We start from the raw sequence: 14,924 nt of genomic DNA, 5'->3' as shown, positions 1-14,924 counted from the left end.
CCAGGACAATTTTGAAACTTGACCATTGTCGCTTTGTGGTAATAACTCAGGAACGCTTCAACGGATTCTAGTGATTCTGAGGTTGTTTTTTCGTGACACATTGTACTTCATGTTAGTGGTAAAGTTTGGTCAATGTAATTTGTTTATCCAAAAATTAGGAAATTTAACAACTTTAAAATTTTTAAGCCCTTAACGACCTTGGCTTTTCCATATGTCCAGGTTGGTAAGTACTTACCTACCTTGGATTTATGGATGCATCCAGGCGATTTTGCACCACAAAAGCTGTGCACTCGCGCTATCGCGCCGGGTGTTCAGCTGACGTCATCGCGAGGGACCGATTGTTGCCATGGTGACTTAATGTCGCCATGATGACATCCGGGTCGCAAGGGCTTGCAAATTAGTTAAATCATGTGAAATGCATGATCCAACTTGTCAGTACAGCACTAACCGAAATGATATGCTTAATAACTGCGATCATTGCTGTGAAAGTCCAAAAGAGGTAAAAATCACAAAAATGGTATCAAGAAATAAATATTTCTATGAATAAATAATTAAAATGCATATATTTGGTATCTCTGCGTCCGGAGCGATCTCTCCAGTGAATACCATAACAAAAGATGCCTTTTCATCATACTGCCAAACAAAAAGTGGAATAAAACTCAATAAAAAAGACAACTGTAAATATAATATAAGTGGTATAGTTGAATTCGTCATCTTGTCCCACAAAAAACAAGCTGCCATGCAGCTCCACCACCAGAAAAATAAGTCCTAGCTCTCCGAATAAAGCAATGCAAAAATAATAATTTTTTTCTATAAAAATAGTTTTTGTGTAAAAGCGCCAAAACATAAAAAGAATATAATTGTTATATCGCTGTAATCGTGCTGACCCAAAGAATAAAGCTGCTTTATCAATTTTACCACATGTGGAATGGCATAAAAAAATCCTTAATTGCTGGTTTTTGTTCATTCTGCCTCCCAAAAATCGGAATAGAAAGCGATTAACCCCTTCACCCCTGGAGCTTTTTTCGTTTTCGTGTTTCGCTCCCCTCCTTCCCAGAGCCATAACTTTTTTTGTTTTTCCATCAATATGGCCATGTGAGGGCTTATTTTTTGCGGGACGAGATGTACTTTTGAACGATACCATTGGTTTTACCATGCCATGTAACAAAACGGGAAAAAAATTCCAAGTGTGATGAAATTGCAAAAAAAGTGCAATCCCACACTTGTTTTTTTGTTTGGCTCTTTTGCTAGGTTCACCAAATGCTAAAACTAACCATTATGATTCTCCAGGTCATTACGAGTTCATAGACACCTAACATGTCTAGGTTATTTTTTATCTAAGTGGTGAAAAAAAATTTCTAAGTTTGCTTAAAAAAAAAAAAAAAAAAAAAAAATTGTGCGATTTTCCGATACCTGTAGCTTCTCCAATTTTCATGATCTGGGGTCGGGTGAGGGCTTATTTTTTTGCGTGCCGAGCTGGCATTTTTAGTGATACCATTTTGGTGCAGATACGTTCTTTTGATCGCCCGTTATTGCATTTTAATGCAATGTTGCGGCGACCAAAAAAACCTTAATTTTGGCGGTTTGATTTGTTTTTCTCGCTACGCCATTTAGCGGTCAGGTTAATCCTTTGTTTTTATTGATAGATCGGGCGATTCTGAACGCGGCGATACCAAATATGTGTATGTTTAATTTTTTTTTAATTGTTTTATTTTGATTGGGGCGAAAGGGGGGTGATTTGAACTTTTATCATCATACGATCATGTGACGGGGGTCAGCGGTGCGAGCACTTCCGGCCGCGCGGCCGGGAGCGCTAGTTAAATGCCGCTGTCAGCGCTTGACGGCGGCATTTAACTAGTTAATGGGCGCGGGCGGATCGCGATTCCGCTCGCGCTCATTGCGCGCACATGTCAGCTGTACAAAACAGCTGACATGTTGCGGCTTTAAGGTGGGCTCACCGCCGGAGCCCACCTTAAAGCAGGGGATCTGCCAGCTGAAGTACTATTCCGTCAGCTGGCAGAAAGGGGTTAAAAAATGTTGTTACAGAGAATGGTACCAATACAAGTGTCAACTCGTCCCTCAAAAAACAAGCCCTCACATGACTAAATATGTCGGCAGAAATCTGGAAGAATTATAGCTCTCAAAATATGGAGATGCAAAAACTTGTTTTTGAAAAAAAAAAAAAGCATCTTTTACGGTGTGACAGCAGCCAAAGATGACAGTGCTATAAATCTGATATCACAGTAATCACTTATTCTGCACAAGAAACTGTGTAAAAAATACATAAAACCAATTCTTCACCTGCTGTTGATTTGATCATTTTGCCTCCCAAATATCGCAGTGAGGCTCGGCTCGCATTTATCCTGTGCTCTACTATGAGTGCTTACTTTGGGGTTTCCATGTAAATCTTTGAAATACATGATTCAGATGGAATCTCCAGTGGAAGATTACCTATAAAGAGGCATTGTGGATGCCATAGGACCTGTGATCTGGCAGTGTCCGTCTTTTCAGGTGTGCATAAAACCACGTTTGGCCACAGTTTTGTGCACCTCTTTAAAGGAGGACAACCCTGACCAGAGGCCAGACGGAGTCCAGAGTAATTTTAGTGTATGGATCCCTTGGGGGTTTCATCTGAATCACGTCCCTCAGAGATTTAGATGGAATCCCCAAAGTACCCTATTTTTCCGACCATAAGACGCACTTTTTTTCCTCCAAATTTGGGAGGAAAGTGTGGGTGCGTCTTATGGTAGGGATGTAGCATGTGGGGAGGGAGCAGCAGTGAGTGGGATCTCACTGTTATCCAACTTCAGGATGTCCCCGCTGCCCAGAATCAGCGCTGGGAAAACCACGTGGTCCCGATGATTAAGTGCAGTGAATATTCATTAGCGGCTCCCCGCCCACCGATCAGCTGAGCGGTGAGCCGGGAGCAGCAAATGAATACTGCACTTATGCAGGGACACACATGGCTTCCCCAGCTGCTGATTCCTGCAGCAGCTGGGGAGATCTGTGTGTACTGGGGAGGAGGAGGCAGCAGCAGGGGCCAGAACGGAGAGGAGATCGCTGTATACCTGCCTGCCATGCCTGGTTGCCGAGTGCTGTGCACAAACAGGACCTGTGTGATGTCAGGAGTGGGCGGGCTGGAGCATCACATGGCACAGCACAGAGCCCTCCCTCTTCTTGACATCATCACAGGTACTCCAGGCTCCCCACTAGAATCTGCAGCTTCCTCATAACCTGTGCTGTGGAGAGGCAACAAGAGGGAGGGCTCTGTGCAGCCATGGGATGCTTGTACCTCACCACAGTGTGGCTGGCAGGCTGCCATAATTAAGAGGTTAGTCTTTACAAAACACAATAAAGCACTCTGCCACTCCTGTGGTGAACTATAACTCCCAGCATGTCATAGGATCTGCAGGACATGCTGGGAGTTATAGTTCTCCCATGGGATTTTAAAGCAGCACTCCAGTGTTATTTTGCAGTGCTGGAGTGGTGCTTTCAATATCAGCCCTGTGCCCCCATTCTTATACTCACCCTCCAGCATCTTCATATCGTACTTCAGACACCACACTGGTCCCACAGCTTCCAACATAATAACATACTATTATATATAATAACACCACATATAATAGTATGTTATTTATGTTATTAAATATTTTACCACATTTTGTGCTTCAAATATTTTTTTTCCCTATTTTCCACCTCTAAAACCTGGGTGCGCCTTATAGTCCGGTGCGTCTTATAGTCTGAAAAATACGGTATTCTAGGAAAATCTGTGCTCCAGGAGGCAATTAGCCCTCCCAAGTCTCACTGTGTGGCTAAGCAGAACTGTTCAGACACATATGGGGTATTGCTCTGTCGCCTCATTGGGGGACACAGGACCATGGGTGTTATGCTGCTGTCCACTAGGAGGCGACACTATGCATAATCTGAAAAAGATTAACTGTGGCTCCTCCTGTGCAGTATACACCCCTGGACGGCATCAGCGTTCTCCAGTTTTTGCTTAGTGTCGCAAAGGAGGCACACCTAAAGATTTTTACTCCGTTTCCCGTTTTCCGACGGGATTACAGATGAAGAAAAGAGGGTCTCCTGTGAGACCCCCGGCATGGCTCCTTCCTCGGCCCCCTATTATGGGGTGCCCAGTTGAAGTTGAGATGGCTATTCCCCATGCTGCTCCTTCCCCAACCCCTCGGGTGTTGGTTCGAAGTCGAGACCCCCCTCCTTCCCCAATTCCTTTTGGTTTCTGGGTTGAGGTCGAGGCGAGGATAAAGGCCCCTGAAGGTGTGACAAAAGCACCCTCCCTATCCCCCTCTGGGGGTATTAGGTTGAGACACCTCAGGTAGGGCCTGTACAGGCAGCATCCTACAGCTCCCAGCAATGGGCCAGCACACTGCGCCTGCATCCAGGGACCCCAGCCCAGCTGCGGGCTCCTGTTGGGGCCGGGGGGAGTGCAGGCAGGCATGGCACATACAGACACAGGGCTCCCTGCGTCCCTGTCTCTGCGGCAGCACCACCTCTATACTGCCTCAGGGGGACCCCAGCCGGGCTCCCCCTTCCGCTTATAGCCCCACCGCCATCCTGCCTTCAAATCCGGAGGGGTCCGGTTCAGATCCGACCCCCTCCCGGACTTTCGTGCCGGCCTGGAGCCCTTCTGGGCCTCAGGCATCTAATTTAGGCCCCGGCTTCGGCCTAGCTGAAGCAGCAGCCTCCTCTCCGCCCCCCGGCCCGCCCCCCGGATGACAAATATGACACTCTACAGTGTCATACAAGGGGCGGATCGAGACAGAAAGGGCGGGTTTTTTATAGCCTTGCCGCCTTTTTCCAGCTCTCCGCCCCCTTCTCCTCCTCTCTCCTCTGTCTCTGCAGCCATTTTCGGCTGCAGATTAACCCTGCATCTCCCGGTCTGCAGGACCAGGACCAGGCAGCCAGTCTCCGGGGGGCACAGGACTGTGGATTTTCGGCGCTGGACCTAGGGGTACACTGGTGGGGTAAGATCACAGCTGGGTTATCTTTACTCAGCTGTGAATCCATATTACCTATAAAGCTCCCCTGTAGGTTCTCTACCCCTGTAAGGTCCATCTGCTGGCAGCACTTCTGCACTCTGTGCACTATGCCGGGCTCAAGGTCTAAGAGAACCAGGCAGAACTGCTATTATGCATTCTGCACAGCCTGCGGGACCGCTCTCCCCAGTAGTAGCACGTACCCGCATTGTCAGAACTGTATACAAACTACTGAGTCACAGCCTCAAGAAGCCCCTGCCAATGCCTCGGTGTCTAATGCCACACTGGAATGGGCTACTCAGATATCTCAATCTATGACGCAGTCTATAGATAACCTAACTTCAACATTGCTTCAGGCTCTGCAGGGTCATGCCCCGGCTATGACCGTTACCCAGCAAAGGGAGAGCTTGACTCAGGAACAAGATGACCCTGGCACATCCACGTCTAGGTCACGACGCAAGCGGATCCATAGATCAAGTCCATCTGCGTCATCCCATAGCACACGGTCATCCCCCTCTAGGGAGAGACACCGTTACTCCAGGTCATCTAGACCGTCCCATTCCAGGGACAGACAATGCAGATCTCCGCAATCCCCAACCAGAGAAGGCCTCCTCCCCAGCTCACCCAGCAGGGGACGCCTCAGTGATACACAGGATTCGGAAGGCATCTGCGACTCTGACTCAGACAGAGAAACGGAGGGGTCCCTGATCCCAATCCCTCCTAGCAATACAGCGCTAGTTGAGGACATAATATCGTCCATCCATCGGGTGCTGGACATTTCTGATCCGCCACCAGAGGCCCCAGAACATCAGATTTCCTTTGAAGGACCTCTGAAGCCGCCTAAGGTTTTCTCTAACCACCCAGAGTTTATGGCGATCCTTAAAAAACAGCTCTCACAGCCTGAGAAAAAATTCGCTAAAAGCAAATATCTGGAGGCGAGGTACCCCTTCCCACAGAAGGACACCAAGGAATGGACAGATCCACCTGAAGTGGATCCCCCAGTCTCCAGGCTAGCAGCACAGACCCTCCTTTCACTGCCAGATAGCTCAACCCTAAGGGACGCAGCAGACCGGCAGGTAGAACGCATGGCTCGTTCAATTTTCGAGGCAGCAGGGGCATCCCTGGCTCCCGCGTTCGCCTCAGTTTGGGCTGCCAAGGCCATCCTGGCCTGGGCAAACAATTTACAAGCCTTCCAAGCATCCGCTCCTGAACTGTCGGACCAAGCGGTTCAAATTGCTGTTGTAGCAGATTACATGCTCCATGCAGCTCTGGATTCAGCAAGGGGAGTCGCGGGGATAGCATCAAACACCGTCACGATTCGGCGTATCCTCTGGCTGCGGGAATGGAAAGCGGACGCAGCCTCAAAGAAGTCCCTCACGCACCTCCCCTACCTCAGTGGGAGACTTTTCGGTGAACAGTTGGACACTATGATATCCAACGCCACAGGGGGTAAGAGTACTTCTCTTCCCCAACTGAAACCTAAACGCACTTACAAGAAGCGTAACCAAACTCGATTCCGATCCTTTCGGAATTCCTCCGGCTGGTCCGTCTCACGTCCAGTACAAAATCGTAACCGTTCCCCACGCAGGGACAACTCACGATCGACGCAAAGGTCGGACAAGACCTGGCAGTCAAAAGCAGGCCAGTCTAAGCCCAGAGGAGGAAAATCTCAGACTTTCTCCTCCTCATGACTCACGGACTCCGGAAGACACCACACCAGTAGGCGGCCGACTTTTGCTCTTTCATCAAGTCTGGCTGCCTATTACAGAAGACAGGTGGGTCACGGAACTAGTGTCTTCCGGATACAAAATAGACTTCACCTCCAACCCACCGGACCGGTTCTTCCTCTCTGTCCCCCCAAAACCGCCAGCCAAGGCTCGAGCCTACCATCAAGCGGTCTCCTCGCTTTGTCAATCAGGAGTCATAGTACCGGTACCCACGACCAACCGCTTCCGAGGGTTCTACTCCAATCTGTTCGTAGTTCCCAAGAAAGGAGGCAGCGTACGGCCCATACTAGACCTAAAACAGCTCAACAAATATGTACGGGTCCGTCATTTCCGCATGGAGTCCCTTCGGTCCATCATTGCGTCCATGGAGAAGGGAGAATATCTCGCCTCCATAGACATACAAGACGCATACCTGCATATACCCATTGCACCTGCCCATCAGAGGTTTCTCAGGTTCACAATAGGCCAGGACCACTACCAATTCGTGGCTCTCCCCTTTGGACTCGCCACGGCTCCCAGAGTGTTCACCAAGGTCATGGCAGCCACCATGGACGTCCTGCACTCCAGAGGCATAGTAGTCGTTCCATACCTGGACGATCTACTCATCAAGGCTCCCACCTTCAAGGACTGCGAGCTCAGCGTCTCAATCACAACCGATACTCTCAGTCGCATGGGCTGGTTAATCAACCTACAAAAGTCATCACCAACCCCGAGTCAGTCCCTGACCTTCCTGGGAATGTTATTCAACACCTCCAGGGGTCTAGTGCTCCTTCCCAAGGACAAGGCACTGGCTCTCCGACTTGCAGTTCGCACCCTCCTCCGCAAACCCCCTCGATCTCTCCGGTTTGCCATGAGAGTCCTCGGCAAGATGGCAGCGGCAATAGAAGCTGTCCCATTTGCCCAGTTTCACCTCAGACCTCTCCAACTAGCCATTCTCAAGTCCTGGGACAGGAATCCCTTTTCTCTCGACAGGGAGTTCCAGCTAACGTCGTCAACCAGGAGGTCCCTGCACTGGTGGCTCAAGCCAACCTCGCTAGCAAAGGGGAAATCCTTTCTCTCAGGTCAATGGAAGGTCCTGACCACCGACGCGAGCCTGACGGGTTGGGGTGCGGTGCACCTACACCACAGGGCACAGGGCAAGTGGTCCCCAGCGGAAGCGACCATGCCCATCAACATCCTGGAAATTCGTGCCATCCTACTGGCATTGAGGGCCTTCCATCACTTACTGGCAGCCTCTCACATCAGGATACAGTCGGACAATGCCACGGCTGTGGCATATGTGAATCATCAAGGGGGGGACCCGCAGTACCCAGGCGATGCGGGAAGTGTCACATATCCTCCGCTGGGCGGAGGACACAGGGTCGGTTCTTTCGGCGGTCCACATTCCGGGTGTGGACAACTGGGAAGCAGACTTCCTCAGCCGACAAGGAATAGACTCGGGAGAGTGGTCTCTCCATCCCGAAATTTTTCAACAGATCTGTCTCCGCTGGGGGACCCCGGATGTGGACCTAATGGCATCCCATTTCAATGCCAAGGTCTCCAACTTCATTGCCAGAACACACGATCCGCGGTCGCTCGGAGCAGACGCTCTGGTTCAGGACTGGACCCAGTTCCAGCTTCTGTACATTTTTCCACCTCTCCCCCTGATATCCAGAGTGGTGAGGAAGATCAAACAAGAGGGAGTTCCAACCATCCTCATTGCACCGGACTGGCCCAGACGCACATGGTACGCCGACATCGTACAACTCACAGCAGACGCCCCTTGGCGTCTCCCCGACCGCCACGATCTTCTATCACAAGGGCCGTTCTACCACCAGAACTCAGGGGCTCTCAATTTGACGGCGTGGCCCTTGAGACCTGGGTTCTAACCCAGGCAGGGCTCTCGGCAGATGTCATTGGAACCATGATCAGAGCACGGAAACCAGCCTCTGCCAAGATTTATTACCGTACCTGGAAAGCTTTCTTTACCTGGTGCGAATCTCGTGGCCAGATCCCACTCCCTTATTCCATACCCAAAGTACTTGGTTTTCTCCAATCGGGGCTGGAGCCCAGGCTGTCATTGGGCTCGCTTAAGAGCCAGGTGTCAGCCCTCTCAGTGCTTTTCCAAAAGCGCATTGCTACCAAGCCGCAAGTAAGGACTTTCCTTCAGGGGGTTTCCCGATTGGTTCCCCCCTACAGACGACCACTAGAAACGTGGGACCTCAACCTGGTCCTGACAGCATTGCAGGAACCACCCTTCGAACCTCTTAAGGAGGTCCCGCTCCGCCTTCTTTCCCAGAAGGTGGTTTTCCTGGTGGCAATCACCTCGCTACGCAGGGTGTCTGAACTGACAGCACTCTCCTGCAGACGGCCTTTCCTGGCATTTCACCAGGACAAGGTAGTTCTTCGTACGGGCCCATCCTTCCTCCCGAAGGTTGTGTCCGACTTCCACCTCAATGAGGAAATTTCACTACCATCCCTTTGTCCGGTTCCGGTTCATAGAGTGGAGAAGGCTCTGCATACGCTTGACCTTGTCAGGGCTTTGCGTATATACGTGTCTAGGACTGCGTCCTTCCGGAGGTCTGATTCCCTTTTCCTCTTTCCGGAAGGAGGCCACAAGGGTATGCCAGCTTCCAAAGCTACTCTTGCCAGGTGGATCAAATCCACCATACAAGAGGCGTACCGCCTTAAGAATTCTCCTCTTCCAGCCGGTATTACGGCACACTCTACACGGGCGGTAGGGGCCTCCTGGGCCATTCGGCACCAGGCTTCGGCACAACAAGTGTGTAAGGTGGCCACTTGGACTAGCTTACACACGTTTACTAAACACTACAGGGTTCATACCCAGTCCTCAGCGGACGCGAGCCTGGGTAGACGTGTCCTGCAGGCGGCGGTGCCCTAAGTGTACGGGCCTGTCTGCACAATATTCGTCCATTGCTTCCCACCCAGGGACTGCTTTAGGACGTCCCATGGTCCTGTGTCCCCCAATGAGGCGACAGAGTAAAGGAGATTTTTGTGTACTCACCGTAAAATCTTTCTCTTAGCCTCTAATTGGGGGACACAGCTCCCACCCTGTTGCCCTTTCCGGGCTGTTGTAACTGTTGAGTTCTCATATTGTTTCTTGAGCTCGTACATAGTTGCCTTCTTACAGGCATAATTATGTTATTCATGTTCCGTTCCTCCTACTGCTTTTGCACAAAACTGGAGAAGGCTGATGCCGTCCAGGGGTGTATACTGCACAGGAGGAGCCACAGTTAATCTTTTTCAGATTATGCATAGTGTCGCCTCCTAGTGGACAGCAGCATAACACCCATGGTCCTGTGTCCCCCAATTAGAGGCTAAGAGAAAGAGATTTTACGGTGAGTACACAAAAATCTCCTTTTCTACATTTTTACTCATTTCCCCTTGTGAAAATATAAAATCTGGAGCTAAAATAGAATTTTTGTAGTAAAAATGTAATTATTTTTTCTTGACTGCACAATGGTATAAAAACCAGCACAGTAAAATCTGCACTAAATTACTGCGCTCCTTCCCTTCTGAGCTTTGCACTGTGCCTCAAAAGTAGTTTCCGATTACATGTAGGGTATTGGTGCACTCGGAGAAACTGCACAATGAAAGAAGAGGCCCAGTTTTTCCTATTAGCTCTTAGAAAAATTTGGTGCTAAAACATTTTAGCAGTAAAAATGTAATTATTCATTCTTCTCTACCCAATGGTATAAATTTCTGTGAGGCACATGCTCCCTGCAATCCTAGATAAGTTCATGAAGAGGTGTAGTTTGTAAAAAGACGTCACTTATTGTTTTTTTTTATTGTTCTGGCATTTTTAGGGGCTCTGTGAATGTGACATGGCACCCTCAAATCATTCCAACAAAATCTGAACTCCAATATAGCACTTTTTCCACTGTTACTCAAAAGTAGTTTTCAACCACATATGGGGTATCTGTATGGGTGTCAAAGTGTTTCTTGTTAGGAAGTTAGAAGGATTAACAGTTGACAAGTAATTTCTCATTTGTCCAATAAAACTTACAAAATCAATTTTTTTTTAGGGATTACGTCACATTTGAAGTGACTTTGAAGGACCTATGTGACAGCAAATGCCCAAAAGTGACACCATTTTAAAAACTGCACTACTCAAAATGCTCAAAACCACATTCAAGAAGTTTAGTAACCCTTTATGGGCTTTATCAGAATTAAAGCAATGTCAAGTGAATAAAATTGTAGTTTTTCCCACAAAAATATTACTTTAGCCCCAGATTTTACATTTTTGAAAAGGCAACAAGTGAAAATAGACCATGGCAGGATTCAACTTTTTGGAGTGCAAAATTTGCTGGAATCTATAAAGGACGCCACGTTGCTTTTCCAGATCCCCTAATGTGCCTAAACAGTGGAAACCCCCTCCAATTGCCCTAGCTGTGAAAATAAGACAATAATTTTTCTCCCAAAAATGCTTCTTTAGCTCCAAATTTAGCATTTTCACAAGTGTAACCAAGGAATAATAATTTTATTTCTATAGCGCCAACATATTCCGCAGCACTTTACATTATAGAGGGGACATGTACAGACAATAGACATTACAGCATAACCATAATCACAGTTCAAAATAGATACCAGGAGGAATGAGGGCCCTGCTCGCAAGCTTACAAACTATGAGGAAAAGGGGAGACACGAGAGGTGGATGGTAACAATTGCTTTAGTTATTTGGACCAGCCATAGTGTAAGGCTCGGGTGTTCATGTAAAGCTGCATGAACCAGTTCACTGCCTAAGTGTGTAGCAGTACAGACACAGAGGGCTATTAACTGCATAAAGCGTATGAGAACGTGATGCGAGGAACATGGTTATGGTAAAAAATTTGAATGGGCCACACAGGGATCGTTAGGTTAATGCGTTGAGGTGGTAGGCCAGTCTGAACAAATGCGTTTTTAGAGCATTCTTAAAACTGTGGGGATTAATCGAATTAACCTGGGTAGTGAATTCCAAACAATTAGCGCAGCACGTAAAAACTAAAATTTATCTTTTTTTTTTTTTTTTTTTTTTCTTTCCCCCTCTTTTAGAACATGGATACTTAGAACTGTTCCTGAATTCGTCGCCAGATAGTAAATGAGATCCGTTTTGGTCGTGTTGTTGCCCACATTAAAAAGGTATTACTACTCATAAAAATGCTTGTGGTAATAAGAGGTTTTGTACATTGTAAATGGGCATTAGCACTGTTTTTACTCTCTGGAGTGGCCACTAAACATAGTGACAGAGTAGTGGAGTTCTAGTCCATACATTCTTTACACCCAGCTGCTGCCAGAGCTTGGTAACAGGTCGGTGCAGCAGGTGATGGACCTCCATCAATCTGGTAATGGTGACGCTTGCTAAAGATAGATCATCAATAACATAGTAGTGGAGAACCCCTGTAACAACCGGCATGTATGAACCTGGCATCCCTTACCAGTGTATGGGATTGTTTGCCGTAGGGGATCGTGAAAGACCTTTCTCTCCTTCTTTGAGATGTCATTCTATATTCTGTGATATAATTTGTATGGGTATGTGTTGTACGTATCGTTACATGGTATCACACCAATTAATTCACGTCTTCATGTCTCTTTTTTTTTTTTAGGGCATTTAAGTATCTTCTCCACCTCCTGACATTAGACTGTATAAACACCTCTATTTTCTTTTTAATGGCTGTTTAAAAGTTCAGGACTTTTATTTTAAATACATATATATATTTGTTACCTTGCTGAATGTAAGAGGATAGCCGGTACTTATTCAGCAAACACAAAGATATTTCATGAGATTACCAACTCAAAAGTACTCATTGGTCTGGAAGAAAAGCTCTCAGAAGAGTGGATGTAAATTGCGAGCCAGCAGCATATGTTCTTGTTTCATCAAAGTGCCTAAGATAATATCCAGAAGGGAATTCCTTTTGAAACTGTAGGAAAACCATAAAGTAGAAGATATAAACAGGCATTTAATTGTCCTGCTTTGTGCCCACATAGATATATAGACAGACACTGGTAAGTGGTACCGTGAATGGTCAGTTGTCTTATTTCCTCCTCGTGGTGGGTTCAGTCCTTGCATAGTTAATTTGCAATTGGTTCTAAATTTATGAAAACCGTTACATTTATTTGTAGTATGGGGTTGGAATACAAATTAAACCAGGAAAATGGTCCGTTCTTTCATCTCGTGTCTTTATTTTTTCATTTTTCTATACTAAAGCATCACATGCTATCTATTGTATCTTACCAGTTGTTCTGTTCCCTTTTTCCTGTTAGGACTTACAAGGTAATTTTATGCAAGGTTTTGTCTAAGATTAAAAAAATTATGTATATTTTTTCCCTCATAGACACAGCCAAGTCTGGTATTGTAACTATGCTCCACTGATCTTTTTACCCAAGTTGGTGTACCCTAGCCCACATCCTGATATGTCTTCCCTCCCACCTTCCTATCTTTTCCATTCTGGTAATAACACTTATCTGTGTAAGGCCGGCGTCACACACAACGTATAAAAACACGGGCCGTTTTTTTACGGCCGAGATCTGCAGCAATGTTCCCGAATAGTGATCCGTATGTCATCCGTGTGCAATGTGAGGATGCAATTTTTATTTTTTTTTTTCTCCCTCTCTCTCTCGCCGGCTTGCAAAATGGACATAGAATGGATCCATGGCCTCAAATATTCGTGAAAACATTCGTCTCTCTCTATCTATCTTATATACAGTACAGTGCAAAAGTTTAGACACACCTTCTCATTTAAAGATTTTTCTGTATTTTCATGACTATGAAAATTGTACATTCACACTGAAGGCATCAAAACTATGAATTAACACATGTGGAATTATATACTTAACAAAAAAGTGTGAAACAACTGAAATTATGTCTTATATTCTAGGTTTATCAAAGCAGTCTTCAAAGCAAAAGGTGGCTACTTTGAAGAACCTAGAATATAAGATATTTTCAGTTGTTTCACACTTTTTTGTTAAGTATATAATTCCACATGTGTTAATTCATAGTTTTGATGCCTTCAGTGTGAATGTACAATTTTCAGTCATGAAAATACAGAAAAATCTTTAAATGAGAAGGTGTTTCCGAACTTTTGCTCTGTAGTGTGTGTGTGTGTGTGTGTGTGTGTGTGTGTGTGTGTGTGTGTGTGTGTGTGTGTGTGTGTGTGTGTGTGTGTGTGTAATATATATATTTATCATACACAGCCAGATAGCAGAATAGCCGATAATTCAACTGTCAGGTTCTGTAAAATCATTGTTATCCTGTTCTTGGCCTCTCTTCCCACTGTCTGTAGAGGTGGCATATGGGGTAATAAGGGGTTAATGTCACCTTGCTATTGTAAGGTGACATTAAGCCTGGTTAATAATGGAGAGGTGTCATTAAAACACCTCTCCATTATTAATACAATAGTATGAAAGGGTTAAAAATGCACACACATTAAGAATAGTCTTTTAATGAAATAATGAAACACACGGGTTTACCATCTTTATTACACTCAATCCAAGCGAAGCCCTTGTTCTTCTGTAAAAAAAAAAAATCCAAAATAAAAAAGCAACAATATCCCATACCTTTCTGCCATACAGTTAAGTCCCACGCTCTAATCTATTCAAGGGGTTAAATGGTTTACAACCTGGAGCGGTGCTAATGCTACTGGCCAGGCTGTAAACCAAAACCACAGAGGAATGAATGAAAAGCTGCCTGTGTAGCCTCCATGCCTGACCCTACATGAACTCATTAGCTTGGGAAAGTTTCTGAACATTTTCCCACTCTGTCAAGTTCACCGCGTCAGGCGGGGCCGACTACTGCTGACGTCACTGAGGCTGCGCAGACTTTATTCTTAATGTTTGTGTGTATTTTTTAACCCTTTCATACTATTGGATTAATAATGGATAGGTGTCTTATTGTCACCTCTTCATTATTAACCAGGCTTAATGTCACCTTACAATAGCAAGGTGACATTAACCCCTTATTACCCCATATGCCACCTCTACAGGCAGTGGGAAGAGAGAGGCTAAGTGCCGGAAAAGGCGCATCTTACAGATGCGCCTTTTCTGGGGTGGCTGGGGGCACATGTTTTTAGCCGGGGGGCGGGGGAGGGGAAAGAAGCAATAGTCATGGTCCCTCTCTAGGCTATTAATATGCCCTCAGTCACTGGCTTTCCCCCTCTGGTGGAGAAAATTGCGCGGGAGCCCACGCCAGTTTTTTCCGTGAATTAATCCTTTAACACCTACAGCTCCA

The 14,924-nt window shown here is 46.4% G+C and overlaps 1 protein-coding gene across 3 annotated transcripts in view; it reads left to right on the top strand.

Annotated features, from left to right (window-relative positions):
- Window positions 1-12,858, top strand: part of GRSF1 (G-rich RNA sequence binding factor 1) — a 58,158-nt gene extending 45,300 nt beyond the window's left edge. For all 3 annotated transcript variants that reach the window (XM_077276313.1, XM_077276305.1, XM_077276321.1), the window contains exons 9-10: window positions 11,753-11,839; window positions 12,304-12,858. In XM_077276313.1, coding sequence (XP_077132428.1) covers window positions 11,753-11,802 — 50 coding nt within the window. In that variant the 3' untranslated portion in view covers window positions 11,803-11,839; window positions 12,304-12,858. The remainder of the gene's footprint in view (window positions 1-11,752; window positions 11,840-12,303) is intronic.
- The last annotated feature ends 2,066 nt before the right edge of the window (window positions 12,859-14,924 follow it).

Source organism: Ranitomeya variabilis, chromosome 1 (assembly GCF_051348905.1).
Source record: "Ranitomeya variabilis isolate aRanVar5 chromosome 1, aRanVar5.hap1, whole genome shotgun sequence".
NCBI classification, from domain to species: domain Eukaryota; kingdom Metazoa; phylum Chordata; class Amphibia; order Anura; family Dendrobatidae; genus Ranitomeya; species Ranitomeya variabilis.
This window is presented reverse-complemented; position numbering and strand designations above follow the sequence as displayed.